The sequence below is a fragment of the Delphinus delphis genome, chromosome 10, assembly GCF_949987515.2.
Source record: "Delphinus delphis chromosome 10, mDelDel1.2, whole genome shotgun sequence".
Classification (NCBI taxonomy): domain Eukaryota; kingdom Metazoa; phylum Chordata; class Mammalia; order Artiodactyla; family Delphinidae; genus Delphinus; species Delphinus delphis.
Genome location: NC_082692.2, coordinates 36,920,930 through 36,934,315, shown reverse-complemented (window position 1 = coordinate 36,934,315; position 13,386 = coordinate 36,920,930). Strand labels below are relative to the sequence as shown.

Genomic DNA, 13,386 nt, shown 5'->3' with positions numbered 1-13,386 from the left:
TGTGGGAGGCCTGGGAAGAGAGATTTCCAGGGGTTAGCAGTTCATTGAGAAATGTCCTCCGGCATCGCCCGGGACCAAAAGCGAAGGGCTCGCGGACCGCTCGGATAGCTGAAGACCCCAGCAGCCCCAGGAAGACCGAGCTCCACTTCCGGGTTTGGAAGCTCTCCTGGCCCTTCCCAGTGCCGGGTAATGGGATTCTCCGAGCGCATGCGCGGTGCTCGACCGCCGCTCTGGGACTGGTTCCACTAACCCTAAACAACTAATCTGCTCCTCCCCCTCTCGCTTGGGGCGTACCATTCGCGTTTGGGGGGGAGGTAACGTGCCCCAGAGTATTCAGAAGCCTGCTCCCCTTCTTCAGACAGGGGAAGGTAAGTTTCCTTAAGATTTTAAAAGTTCCAAGAATAAGAAAGCCTCCGAGGCCTGTCGTTGAGTGATAGTTCTACGGTCTCGGCTTTGCCCGCGGCCCCGTCCTCTTCCTTTGAGGCGCTGAACAAAGTGGCACGCCCGGATCCCAGCTGATCAGCTGCTGGGCTTTGGCGGCGGCTTCCCCCCGGCGAGACCATTGTGACTCCTTGGGAGGGGTGCGTGAGGAGGGGAGGGGGCGGAGCGGCCATTGTCCGGTCAGCGCAGCCTCCGAGGGAGGGAGGGTGTTACGGAGCGAGCGGGGCCCGTGGTTTCACAGCGGCTGCCGCTACGCTAAAGCCGGCGGGGGGGGCCTCAGGTCCTTCCCAGCGCCGCCGCACGGGACATCGCTCTGGCTGGGAGCGGCGGTGGGAGCTGCCGAGGGCGCCGGGACTTCCCTCCTCCCCCGCGGTCCTCGGTTCACCCGTACGCCCCACCTCCTCAGCTCCCCTCCCTCTACTCCCCCCGGCCCCCCCATCTCCGAAGGCCGAGTGGTGCGGCCCGCCTCCAGCTGACCGGCCTGGAATCCCGGCTCGGAGCCCCGGACTCGCGCCCGCCCGCGCGCCCGCTCCCTCCCCCTCCCCCCGCCCCGAGCCCCCCGACGACGCCGCCGCCTCCGCCTCCGCCTCCGCCTCCTCCACCTCCTCCTCCTCCTCCTCCTCCGAGCGGGGCCCAGGCCCAGCCGCTAACACCGCTGCCGCCGCCGAGCTCCGCCGCTGCCGCCGAGCACCATGGGAGATGCCGGGAGCGAGCGCAGCAAAGCGCCCAGTCTGCCGCCTCGCTGTCCCTGCGGCTTCTGGGGGTAAGTGCCCGGCTGGGTGGGGGCGGGGGCCGGGGCGCGGGCGCCGGGGCTGCCCGGGCAGGCCTCGCGGCCCGGGGAGGCCGGAACCCTGGGGGCTGGGCCCAGGCCGGGCCTGCGGGGAGGGGGCAGGGGCCGCGTCCTGGGGAGGGGCACCGGGTAGGGAGCTGGGGGTGGGCAGAGAAGGCCCTGCCGGGGGTGCGCTGCCACCCTCGGAGACTCGGCTGCCAGAGGCTCGGGCCGAAAGGGGCCGGCCGGGCTACTGGTGAGGGGGGCAGGGCTGCGTTCAGGGATGAGAGGGCGGCGTTGGCACCTCCCGTTGGAGCTGGGGTGCCCCCTTCCCTTGGCTTGTGGAGGCCAGCCCTTCCTCCCCTCCTTGGTATGAGTTGGTGCCCAGGAACCAGGAGGGTATTTCCTCTGACTTTTTCACCTCCCCTCCTCCCTGTCCCCCAGAGACTTGCATCATCACTTCCTAAATTATATCCTAGTGCCCCATTTGCTTTTAGGAAGCTGTTCACACGTCACCCATTTTTAAAAGTCGAGCCCAGAACCCAGGCTTGGGTAAAGTTACAAGACTGTTGAGGTCTCATCTTATTTAAAACACGTTTGTTTCAGAAGGTCTGTAAGATTCCCTTGTCAAAAAAAAACTCAAGTCAGCTTGGCTTAGGAACGTGAGAGCCAACTTGCTTAATTGGCTCAAATTCCCTTCCGTCCCCATTTTTTTTTTTTTTAATGATAAAAATATTCACCTTGGCCAGCCTGTATTATTGCTTGGCCATCCTGTGTTAGAGTGAAAATATTTGAGGTGGGAAATCAACTTTTCCACCTGTAGTTACAGTTTAAATTCTTCTTGTTACACTTGGAGTTTTTATGGATTGCCAGCCCTCTTACCAGACAGGTGCCTCCGTCATAATTTATGATTCTAGATCTATTGTAAGGAAACTGGAGATTTTGAAGGCCAGCTTTTGTGATTTATCTCTTTTTTTGTTTTATTTTCCAAAGATTCAGTATATTTGGAGGTGCATAGAGGCAGTAAGGAAATGATTATTTCTGGTGAGGGCATCTTGGGAAGATGTATTGAAGTATTTTATCTTTACTGTCTCTCAGATCCTAGGGATGATTGAGGTAGAAATTAAGGCTGTGGTTTTTGGGAGTGCAGAGAAAGATTAGAAAGTGGATCTTAGTGTAGATTTCTGTGGAGTTTGTCATATCCAAAGGTTATGACAAAAAAAATCTAATTTTCTCATCTTTCAGCCTTTTCTTTCTCAAAAATTTCTTGGTGAAAGGATATTAGCGAAAAATAAGTTACAGCGTTACCAAAAGTTCTGAAGATGTGAAAATATCTTAGATTTTATAGTCTCCCCTTCTTTTTGGCTTGAAAATAATTGTGTTGCTTGCTAAGTGCTTTCATAGGCAATCTAATTCCCACAAGAATCTTATTAAGTGGGAACCGTTCTCTCTTTTATTTGTAGATGGGAAAACTGAGGCATTATTTATACACGGGAAACTTGCCTTTGCATTCTGGGATTTCAGGGTGGAGCTAATGAGCTCTGTAGAGTGCTTAGTACCATCACGTTTATGACATCAGTCTGCTGCCCTGGAAAAATCTGGTGTCACAAGCCTCAGATTGTAACTCATAAGAAGACATGTGGCTCAGAGAAAGTAGCTGCCAGTGGCAGCTAATGCCCAGGATGTATCAGAGGTCTATTTCCTGGCAACATGTTAATGTCTTTGGGACCATTATTATGAGTGGAACCCACATTAAAAGATTTACATCAAGACTTAGAAACTGAGCAAGGTTCTGAGTAATGCAAGGAGAGTTTGGTAGTAGAGAGGAATAGTTACACTGATGCCATAGTTGACTTATAAGCAACCAGGGCTGCTTTTTTGATACTTTCAATATGGCACTTTTTATGAACTGCAATTTGCCTAATGAGAGTTAGGCGAAACTAATATCTTTATGGTGGAAGCTGTTCTTTTTAATGTGTAATGTTTTAACCTTTCCTAAAGGCACCTGTGTAGTTTGCAGTTTATACCAAAGTATAAGGAAATTGCTGCCTAGTTTCCATTATATCGTGACTGATTTTGAACGTTTCCCTTATTGCATGGGCTACATTCATGTTATATTCATTAAGTAAACTTATAATGTATTTAGCAAATATTTGAGTGCCTCTGATATTATGGTAGACAAGAGGGGCACTGGCACCATTCTCTGGGAGCAGGGGACATAGAGGAGTAAAAACACCAGTTACAATGAAGTGTGTTAGGCTTGGAATAGGGTTTGTTGGGAGGGGCACCTACTCCAGTTGAGGTGGATGTAGAGGAAGATAGCCTGGAGGGTGATGCCAGCCTAAGCCTGCAGGAAGATTAGGAGAGAATGGAAATAGATAGGGAGAAGGGTGTTTTCTGTCAGGCAGAGGGGAGAGCATGGATGAAGGCCTGGATATTAGAGAGAGCACTACACATTTGATCAGCTGAAAGTTCATTGTAGAGGATTGGTAGATTGTGAAGAGGGGTCAGGTAGAAATGAGGCTGAGATGGTGAGAGCAACTGGTGATACAGGCCCCCATATGTGATGCTTATGACTTTGGATTTTTATCCTGAGTGCACTGGGGAGCTGTTGAAGAACTTTGAGTGGGTTGTGAGGTGATTTTCTTTAATGTGAAAGATTACTAGATGATCTTGAGGGTGGCCTGTGTATGTGGGTATGATTGTGTATGTGTGTGTGTGTGTATTTGTTTGTGAATGTGGTGTCTGTATGTTTGTGGCATGTTGTAAAGTCCAGAGGTACAGAAGACTTGTCAGGAGGAGTGATCCCCAGGGGATTACTATACCTGTATGGTGGCCAGGGAGAATGGAGAGAAGTAGATGTCAAAGCCATTCAGGAGGTAACTTGCCTTTGCCCTTCATGAGCATGAAGGTGAGTGTGTTCTCTGGAAACTTTAGTCAGCATTGCACTCTGCGGAAGCCGCAGGTCTGTGAAGTCAGCTAGTCAGGGCCCACACCCAGCCCTTTGCTGAGGAGCCTTTTAGCAGAATGTTCTGGTACTAGCAGACTAAAGGCAGTTCCTTTAGGATTGCTCTTCTCTCTAGTGACTTAGGCAGAAGGACTTGCTGCCCAGCATTGTCCACTCAGGACACCAATCAGTGGGGGTTGGTTAACATAGGAGAGCTTTCAGGTGGGTCTTGTGGGACTGCAATGAGAAAGGAGAATGCCTAGAGGAGCATGCAGTGCAAATGTGTTAGTGCTTCGAACACTCAAAATTTCTAGTTTTCTCCTTGGTTTTATATTGTGAAATTGAGTGTAGGTAATTAAGTTAACGTGTTACAGAGAGACCACTGGGAAACTTTGCTACCTTGGAAATTGTTGAAGTTTTACTAAAGTTGCAAGGTGTTTGTATAGCACATAAATGTTTTTAGGGTTAATGACCGTAAATGGTTTTTTCCCTGAGACATGGACTTAAAACTTTTAGTGAAATATGAGCATGAGCATTTTCTTGGCTTATTTTAGGCATTCAGTAATCATGCAAAAAATCATGCTAGTTTATAATTGTCAAATCTGAAATGAAGTAGTCAATTGGTGCATTTTCTTTAGTTGAAATACATATGTAAAAGCACTTTTAAATCATATAGCTATAAGTGGTATTAGTTGAAGCTACAGAATGTACTGAGGGATATAGATTCTTCACAGATATTTTCAAAAGTTTTTGAAAGAGCAGACCTAGAATATTATTAAAAGAAGACAGGAAGAAGACAATAAGAATATCCTGAGTGTATTATAGGGTGATAGAACGGGTAATTAATTAGGATGGGGGAAAGATGGACTTTATTTTCGAATTCTGCATATTAAGTATAAATATCTAATTACAATTATTGATATTCTGCCTTTATAATTGGAGATGGTCTCTATCACAATGTAATTTAATGGAAACTTTGAGAAGTGTTATTCTTTTCATAAGTAAATTTAAAGTGTAGTAGACATAAGTGTTCAGTCTGATATTTAGGGAATAATGGAGTATTTTATTTTTTAAATAAATTTATTTATTTTTGGCTGCATTGAGTCTTTGTTGCTGCGTGCGGGCTTTCTCTAGTTGCGGCGAGTGGGGGCTACTCTTCGTTGCGGTGCTCGGGCTTCTCATTGCCGTGGCTTCTCTTGTTGTGGAGCACGGGTTCTAGGCACGTGGGCTTCAGTAGTTGTGGCACGCGGGCTCAGTACTTGTGGCTGTGGGCTCTACAGCACAGGCTCAGTTGTTGTGGCGCACAGGCTTAGTTGCTCTCCGGCATGTGGGATCTTCCTGGACCGGGGCTCGAACCTGTGTCCCGTGCTTGGCAGGCAGATTCTTAACCACTGTGCTACCAGGGAAGTCCCTGGAGTATTTTACATATGGGATGTATTAGGTAAACGATTCATTGTTTTGATTAAAAAAAAGATGTTTATGATTTACTTTCTAATGAATCATGTCATAAAAGAAATATTACATGGGTACATTTTCTTTAGGGAAATAGATTTTATTAGTATTTCATTTTTGTGATCTATTCTGTTGAGAAGCATTTTACTTACCAACTAGATCTGCTAGATAATGATGAATTTTAAGTAAAGATGGAGTTAGGGCAGTGATTAAGAGTAATCTCACAAAATAAATTCTGTTCCTGAAATGGTTACTAGTAGAAAGTTGATTCAACCAAGATACTGACTAGTTAGCTTAAACAGAAGTTATTTATTTATTTTTATTGTTTCTTTTATTTTCTCTGAGCCCAGGCTTTGGGAATTGCTGTAGAACTCTGTTTCTGTCACTCTGTGAGTTATATGGCAAGTTTGCTTGGCTCCTAGTAGTGTGTGGCCCTCACACATTTTTGATTTATCAGTCTCTGTCTCCCGATTGGAACATGTTGCCACACTTCAACCAGCTTAACCTGGGCTTTCAAATTCCATGTGAACACAGCATGAATCACTGGTTAATCAGTAGAATGTTCATTCCAGTGATGTCACTAATTATCCATCTGATTATAAAACCCCCTTAAACATTCTCTTAAACACAAAACAGCTCATTTGTACAGTTTTACTTTTTTTGTTTTTTAAAGATTTTATATTTTTAGAGCAGTTTTAGGTTCAGAGCACAATTGAGAGTAAGGTACAGCAATTTCCCATATACCCCCTGCTCCCTCCCATGCACAGCCTCCCTTATTATCAGCATCCCCACCACAGTGGTGCATTTGTAACAGTGATGAACCTACATTGACATGTCATTATCACCCGAAGTCCATGGTTTACACTGCGGTTCACTCTTGGTGTTGTACAGTCTGTGGAATTGGATGAAATATAGTGACATGTATCTATTACAGTGTCATATAGAGTAGTTTCACTGCCCTAAAAATCCTCTTTGCTCTTACCTATTCATCGCTCCCTCCTCCCAACCCCTGTCAGCCACTCATCTTTTTACTCCATCGTTTTGCCTTTTCCAGAATGTCATATAGTTGGAATCATACAGTATGTAACATTTCCAGATTGACTTCTTTCACTTAGTAATATGCATTTAAGGTTCCTCCTTGTCTTTTTGTGGCTTGATAGCTCATTACTTTTTAGCACTTTAAGATTCAATTGTCTATATGTATCACAGTTTATCCATTCACCTACTGAAGGACATCTTGGTTGCTTCCAAGTGTTGGCAATTTTGAATAAAGCTGCTATAAACATCCATTTGCAGGTTTTTGTGGACATAAGTTTTCAACTCCTTTGGGTAAATACCAAGGAGTAATGCAGTTTTACTTTGCATTTTTGAATTTTGTGTGCATCTGAAGATGCAACATGATTTAAATGAAGTATTCACTGTCAATACGTTTATCTATCTGCCTCATTTTCCTGATTACATTTGAGTATCCAGAAAAATTTGCCCCTTTGCAGTGATGGAACATGGGGAGATAATTTTATTTTTTAAGAAATCATGTTCTTTGTTTACATTGGTTTGAGACAGTAGCTTTTTAGAGTTAGATCCAGTTAACATATAGGACATAGGCTCTTTTGGTATAATTCTCTTCTCCCCATTCACCACTCTCCTCCCCTCATCGCCCCCCCCCCCCCAAAAAAAAGAGAACACAGCACTTTAAGTCTACTGAAAAGTTTTGACTAAAAATCTCTTCATAGTCTTTAATAGTATTAAAGTTAACATTAATTTTTACAAGTTAACTTTTTTCTAGCTGGAAAAATCAGAGGGCCAAGAATTCCTTGAATAAAGTTTTTTGAAATGAAACCCTAGTGTATTAAATATTACTTATTGAGGGCAGAGTATGAAGATGGTGAGAACTAATATAATTTGGAGTTTTTTATTAGGTCATACGGAGGTGCGTCTGTGCAAACTGATGCAAAGTTTTGCACTACCACAATAATTATAGATCAAGATTGAGGTTAAAAGTTCTTTTTTCTTTTGAAGAAAGGTTAAGTTCAGTATCTGATCAAAGCTACATGTAGGAATTTGACCAGTCACAACTCAAAAACTTGTATAATTTTAATCATACACTTAAAAAACTGTCCAGGGCTTCCCTGGTGGCGCAGTGGTTGAGAGTCCACCTGCCGATGCAGGGGACATGGGTTCGTGCCCCGGTCCGGGGAGATCCCACATGCTGCAGAGCGGCTAGGCCTGTGAGCCATGGCCGCTGAGCCTGCGCGTCTGGAGCCTGTGCTCCGCAACGGGAGAGGCCACAACAGTGAGAGGCCCGCGTACCGCAAAAAAAAACAAAACAAAACAGTCCAGATTCAGGCTTGTTGTGGGACTTTGTGTCAGAGTGGTTTGCAAAAGAGGGCCTTCATTCCAACTGGGTGGATGACACTGATGTCTCTCGGTTCTGGTAGGGGCTTTGAGAAACAGGCTGATCCTGCTTTGGGCTGGGTCCCTGTGTAACAAAGTTATGTTGCTGAATGAGATATTTAGATATAAGGAAGAAATTTCCTATGTGTGTTCAATGCAGAAGGGAGGTTAAGCAGCTTTATTTGAAGTTTTTAATAACCAGAATCTAAGACTGCATTCTAGAATTGTTCTGTCCAGTATGGTAGCCACTAGCTACATGTAGTAGTTTAAATTCATACTAATTAAAATTAAATAAAATTAAAAATTCAGTTTTGAGTTACACTAGCTATATTTTAAGTACTCTGTATCTCAGTAGCTGGTGGCTACCTCGTTGGGGAACACAGATATAGAACACTTCATCCTCCCAAAATGTTCTGTTGGACAGTGCTCTTCTAGAATGTTGATCTGATAGGCAGCCAGGATTTTCAAGCCTATTTTTTTTTTGCTTTTTTTCTAGTTTTATTAAGAAACAGTTGACATTCAAGCCTGTTTTCTTGTGAGTTCTCTAGATCCCTGTTTTCTCTCATATTCTGAAAATGTGGGGCGTTTGATTTAGCTCTGTGTTATTGTTGTTTTTTTTCTCAGCTCCAACATATTTTATTTCCAAAGGGGGAAGCAGTCCTATTGTTAATTCAGATTACTGGAAAGTGCTCCTTTGATCAGTTTTGGGAACTAAAATTTCAGTACACGTTAGTCTGTAATTTGAACTTTTTTTTTCATGTTAGCTTTTGGGTCAGTCATCTTTGCCCCTTTCTTAAGTCTATTAAACTGGCAACCTCAGAGGCCTATACAGGAGATGTTGGACTAATACAGAATCTTTTTTTTTTTCTCTTTAGTGAGAGAAGTTTTGAAGGTATTCACCTTGGACTATGACTTTTGTAGATTCACAAATGTAAATCTCATATGACAGCTTTTGATATATGATTAAGGATAAATGCATTGGATTTTCTGGTAAATTCAAGTCCCTCTGTACAGGGGAAGGTGGAGTATGTTGGAATATCCAGCAGCAGTGGGCAAAACCAAACTGACCTGTGATGTATCAGACTGAGGGAATGGAACAAGATGAATGAAAATGCCATGTCATCCTTGAGGCCAGGGGACAGAGCTGCAAACAGTGCCTGACATCTGAAGTTGTGGCTGCAGCTGTTCACTGCTGCAGGAAGGAAGAATGCAGTAGGAAGAAGATGTAGTGCTAGCTAACTGCGTTTGTTCATTCAACTGTACCAAATGTCCTGTATTATAGACAGGTGCAGTTTTGTGTTAGGGCAGAAGAATGTCCTGGGAAAGATCATGGATTGCAGCTGTGACCACTCTGGTTGGGGGAGAAGTGGGGATGAGGGCAGACCACACCACAGCATTTTGTGTTTCTAGTTTGTGGACAGGCTTTATTTAGCCTCATTGCTGCCTCATTAATGTCCTGGTAAAGAGTTAGGTTGGTGTTGTTGCACTTGGGACCTTCTGGGGAGTGCCTTTTCTCATTTCTTTCTGCTAAAGTGGAATGACATGGAGTAACAGTTGTTCGTGTCTTATCTACCTCTTGGACTCTTACACACAGCTAAGTTGAAGTGCATTTATATGAATAATCACACTCTTAGCCACACTTCCTGGAAGGAGAAGTATTCTCATTATTCAAAGTGTCGCAAATACTCTTCCTGCAGTCATTTGGTTTTCTTACATGGTTGTGCTGGTAGCATTCCTGAACAGGGTGTGTGAAAGTGAAGTTTTCTCTAGCTAATGGGTACCTAATGGGAAAAGTGGGGCAGGAATTTGGAGAACATAGATTGGGTGGGGGGCTTTGCTGATCATGTCCATGCTTTCAGAGTCTCTGCCTATTTCAGGTCATTGTTTTTCAATTTCAGCCCTTTTTAGAGTGCTTTATATAGATAGATGTGCTGGGAAAGTTCTCTCCTGAAAGAATTTTTTTTCAACATAATGAATGAGACACAAAATAGATTGAATAATACAGTCATTCTTAACTGTCCAGGTGTGTATTAACCAGCAAGAAATAATAAACTGGAGGTGGGAGAGAGTGTGGTGTATTTCAGTGTATGTTGTTTCTAGATTTATGATTGCTTGGTTTCTGTCCTGGGGATGGATGGATGGTATTCTTCCTTTTCTTCAGATGCCACTGAAATTCAGAAAACCAGGTTTTTCAAGTCTTTGTGTTTGCATATGAAACTATGCGTGTATATACAAAATCTTCACGGTGTATGACCCTATACAGTTTTATCTAGCTTGCCTTTCCCTTTTAACATAACACAGAGCTGTGGTACTCACCTTTAAAAATAAAGGTGTGTTTTTGCATGTTGATCCACAAAAATCCTTGCTTAGAGGAACTTTTGTTTTATTCTTTTGTTGATTAGGGGGACATAATCATGTATTCTCTGAGACCTGTATTCCCTGTTTCTGTGTATATATCACGGTTAATTAGCTTTACCTGTTGTTCATGTCATCCCCCCCCACCCCCAGTACTGAAGCACTTTCAAGATGTGTTTAAACTATGCATTTTATTTGTAAAGCTAATCTTTTTCTTCACTGAATGTGGGGCAGGATCTAATCATGGAACAGTTGCTGTAACAAGTGATAAAGATACAGTCTTGAGTAGAAGTGTGGAGTGTTACATGATGTATACTAAGAGTCTCTTTGGGGGTTTATAATCTCAATAATACCAGTATGGATTAATTTAGAAAATGATAGTCACAGTAAAATCTTATCTGTGGAAGTATGTGTCCCTAAAGGCTGCATTTTCTTCTTCTTGGTTTTAAGCTGTCTGGTGACTAGATATTTATAATCCCATAGTTGAAAGGCCCCTAGGTTTACCTGAATAGTTTTCATTGTAGATAAATTAGATACTTACATTGTATGTGTTTTTGGTTGGAGTTAGGGACAGGAAGAATGGACTTTGTTGGTTTTGTGTTGAAATTTGGGATGCAGAAAAGTCACTGGACAGTATCTGACACCTGATTTGGAGGTGAGTTGGAAGAGTAAGGACACACAAGGTGGTCAAGGGGGAAACTGGGGTGCAAGGAGGATGAGGATGGGGAAATGTGGAGTGGTGGTAATTAGGAATGAAGATGCTTTGTGATCACCAACTTCTAGTCAAAATATGAGAGGTGACCACATCTGTAAGGGCTCGAGAAACTAATGTGAACAGGTGGTGTGGGTGAGATTAAAGAAAACATTCTGTTTTTTCTTGAAGTGTTGGGTGTGAGCCCCCAGAGGTCTTACAGGGAAGTGCTGAAGATCATAGGATGAGAGCTGTGGTGCACATTCCAAACTAAAGTTTAGTGGAAGTGGCAGCAGCTTTCAGCAAAATTAGTCTTCCATCTGTTAGAAGCCCATGGGCTGTTTCTTCTGCTAAGCCTTCTCAGCCAGTTAAAGGATGGTGCTTCGTGGTGTCTCTGCAGCAGACCATGGAGACTCTGCCTTCTTTCCTTTATTGGTATTGCCACAACCAACTCCATTCCTTGGGGTATATTGATATTTTTCATCTCCCTTTTCAACCTCTAAGCCTGGTGTGGAGAGTTCAACAAAGTTTTGCTCATTTCCTCCTTTACTTGCTGTTCTTGGGGGAGAAAACTCTCACAAGCCCTTCCCATTTAAAAGATTTTTCAATGAATACATTTAGGGGAGTTTACATTAAATTTTAAAGAATTTAATAGTAGTGCGTAGTGTTTGTTGGAGGAATAAGACCTTTCTTATTTGCTGTGAGGCTGATGAAGGGCCCCCTCTCATCCAGCCTAGGCTCTTCCAGAATGCCTCCAAAGATGCAGGGCATGCTGATATCTCATCTCCAGAAAAGCAGCTGAGCTCAGTGGCTAGGCAATGGGCTTTGAAATCAAAGACCTGGGTTGAAAACTTTATAACTTTCTGCTTGATTTTGGGCAGTTTACCTCTTTGCCTCTTTTTCTTTAAAAAAGAATATACTAGAGTTGTTTTGAGGTTTAGTGAGCTCTAATGCCTGTCAAGCCCCTTGACACAGTGCCTGACCAGGGTAATTAAATTTATTAAGGGCTGACTTCCCAGCCTTGAATGAAGGAGCATTGGTGGCAGATTAATAGATGCAGAACTTTCTTGCCTCAACTGGCAATTTGCATTTATGGTAATCTCCAGACCAGTGCCACCTCATTAGTTGATGAGGTTTCTGACTGGACTTTGGCTGGTTTGGCTATTTTCCAGAGCCTATCCCTTGTTCAGCAAGCATTTGTTAAGCATTCTGTTGTGTGTCTTGAGCTCTGCTAGGCATGTTATACTGTTTTAGCTTCTGCCTTAAGAAAGCTCACAGGGTGGAAGGGATGGCAGACAGTAAATGGACAAAACACCATGAGGAAAGTGCTATGGGAGATCATCACAGAGTACTGTGAGAGCACTGACCGGGCATCTTACTGAGACTGGGAGTGGAGGATGGCCAGGAGGGCTCTCTGGGGAGATGGTGCTTAAGCTGGGAGTAAACGATGAGCAGGAGTTAACCATGTGGAGGTGGTGAGGAAGGGCTTTCCAAGCAGGGGGAACGGCTTATGCAAAGGCAGAGAGGAGTGAGAAAGCTTGCTGAATTCAGGGAATTGCAGATTCAACTCAGGATGTTAGCTGCATTTGTGGCGGGAGGCAAGATGAAGCTGGGGGGATGAGCAGGGGCCAGTCATGAACCTACTTGATTGTTGGATGGTTGAGTTAAGATTTTACCTGGAAGCAGTTGGTACCATTTAAGGATTTAAGTATGGATGACAGATGATATTTATATTTCAAAAACTTTACCTTGGCAGCAGTGTGGAGGAGAGTTGGAGGATATAAGCATGGAAGCAGAGTCCAGTTAGAGCCCATAAACCTTTTTGGGCCGTGGATGTCTTTGGCAGTCTGGTGAAGACTGCAGCCCCCTTTTCAGGACAATGCATAGAATAAATTACTTAGGATTACAAAGGAAACCAGTTAGATCTAAATGCATTTCTATATGTGGATTAGAGAGTCTGTGAACCCTAGATAAAGCAACCCTGAGTGAATGCTGTAGTAGGAGAGCTGAGAATGAATGGAGGCTGAAACCTGGGTAGTTTAGTCCGTTGGGGCTGTAACAACAAAATACCATAGACTGGTGGCTTATAAACAACAGAAATTTGTTTCTCGCAGTTCTGGAGGCTGGAAGTCCAAGATCGTGGCTCCGGCGGCTTTGGTGTCTGAGGAGAGCCAGCTTCCTCATTGATGCTGTCTTCTCATTGTAACCTTACATGGTGGAAGGGATGAGAGACCTCTCTCTAGCCTCTTTTACAACAGTACTAATCCCATGATCTAAGCAGAGCCCTCACGATCTAATTGCTTCCCAAAGGCCTCACCTCCAGATACCATCACACTG

General features: G+C 43.9%; 1 protein-coding gene across 1 annotated transcript in view; it reads left to right on the top strand.

Annotated features, from left to right (window-relative positions):
• The first annotated feature begins 708 nt into the window (after positions 1–708).
• The window catches only part of ZFAND3 (zinc finger AN1-type containing 3), a 323,644-nt gene continuing 310,966 nt past the window's right edge, over positions 709–13,386 (top strand). The window contains exon 1 of the mRNA XM_060021890.1: positions 709–1,204. Coding sequence (XP_059877873.1) covers positions 1,134–1,204 — 71 coding nt within the window. The 5' untranslated portion in view covers positions 709–1,133. The remainder of the gene's footprint in view (positions 1,205–13,386) is intronic.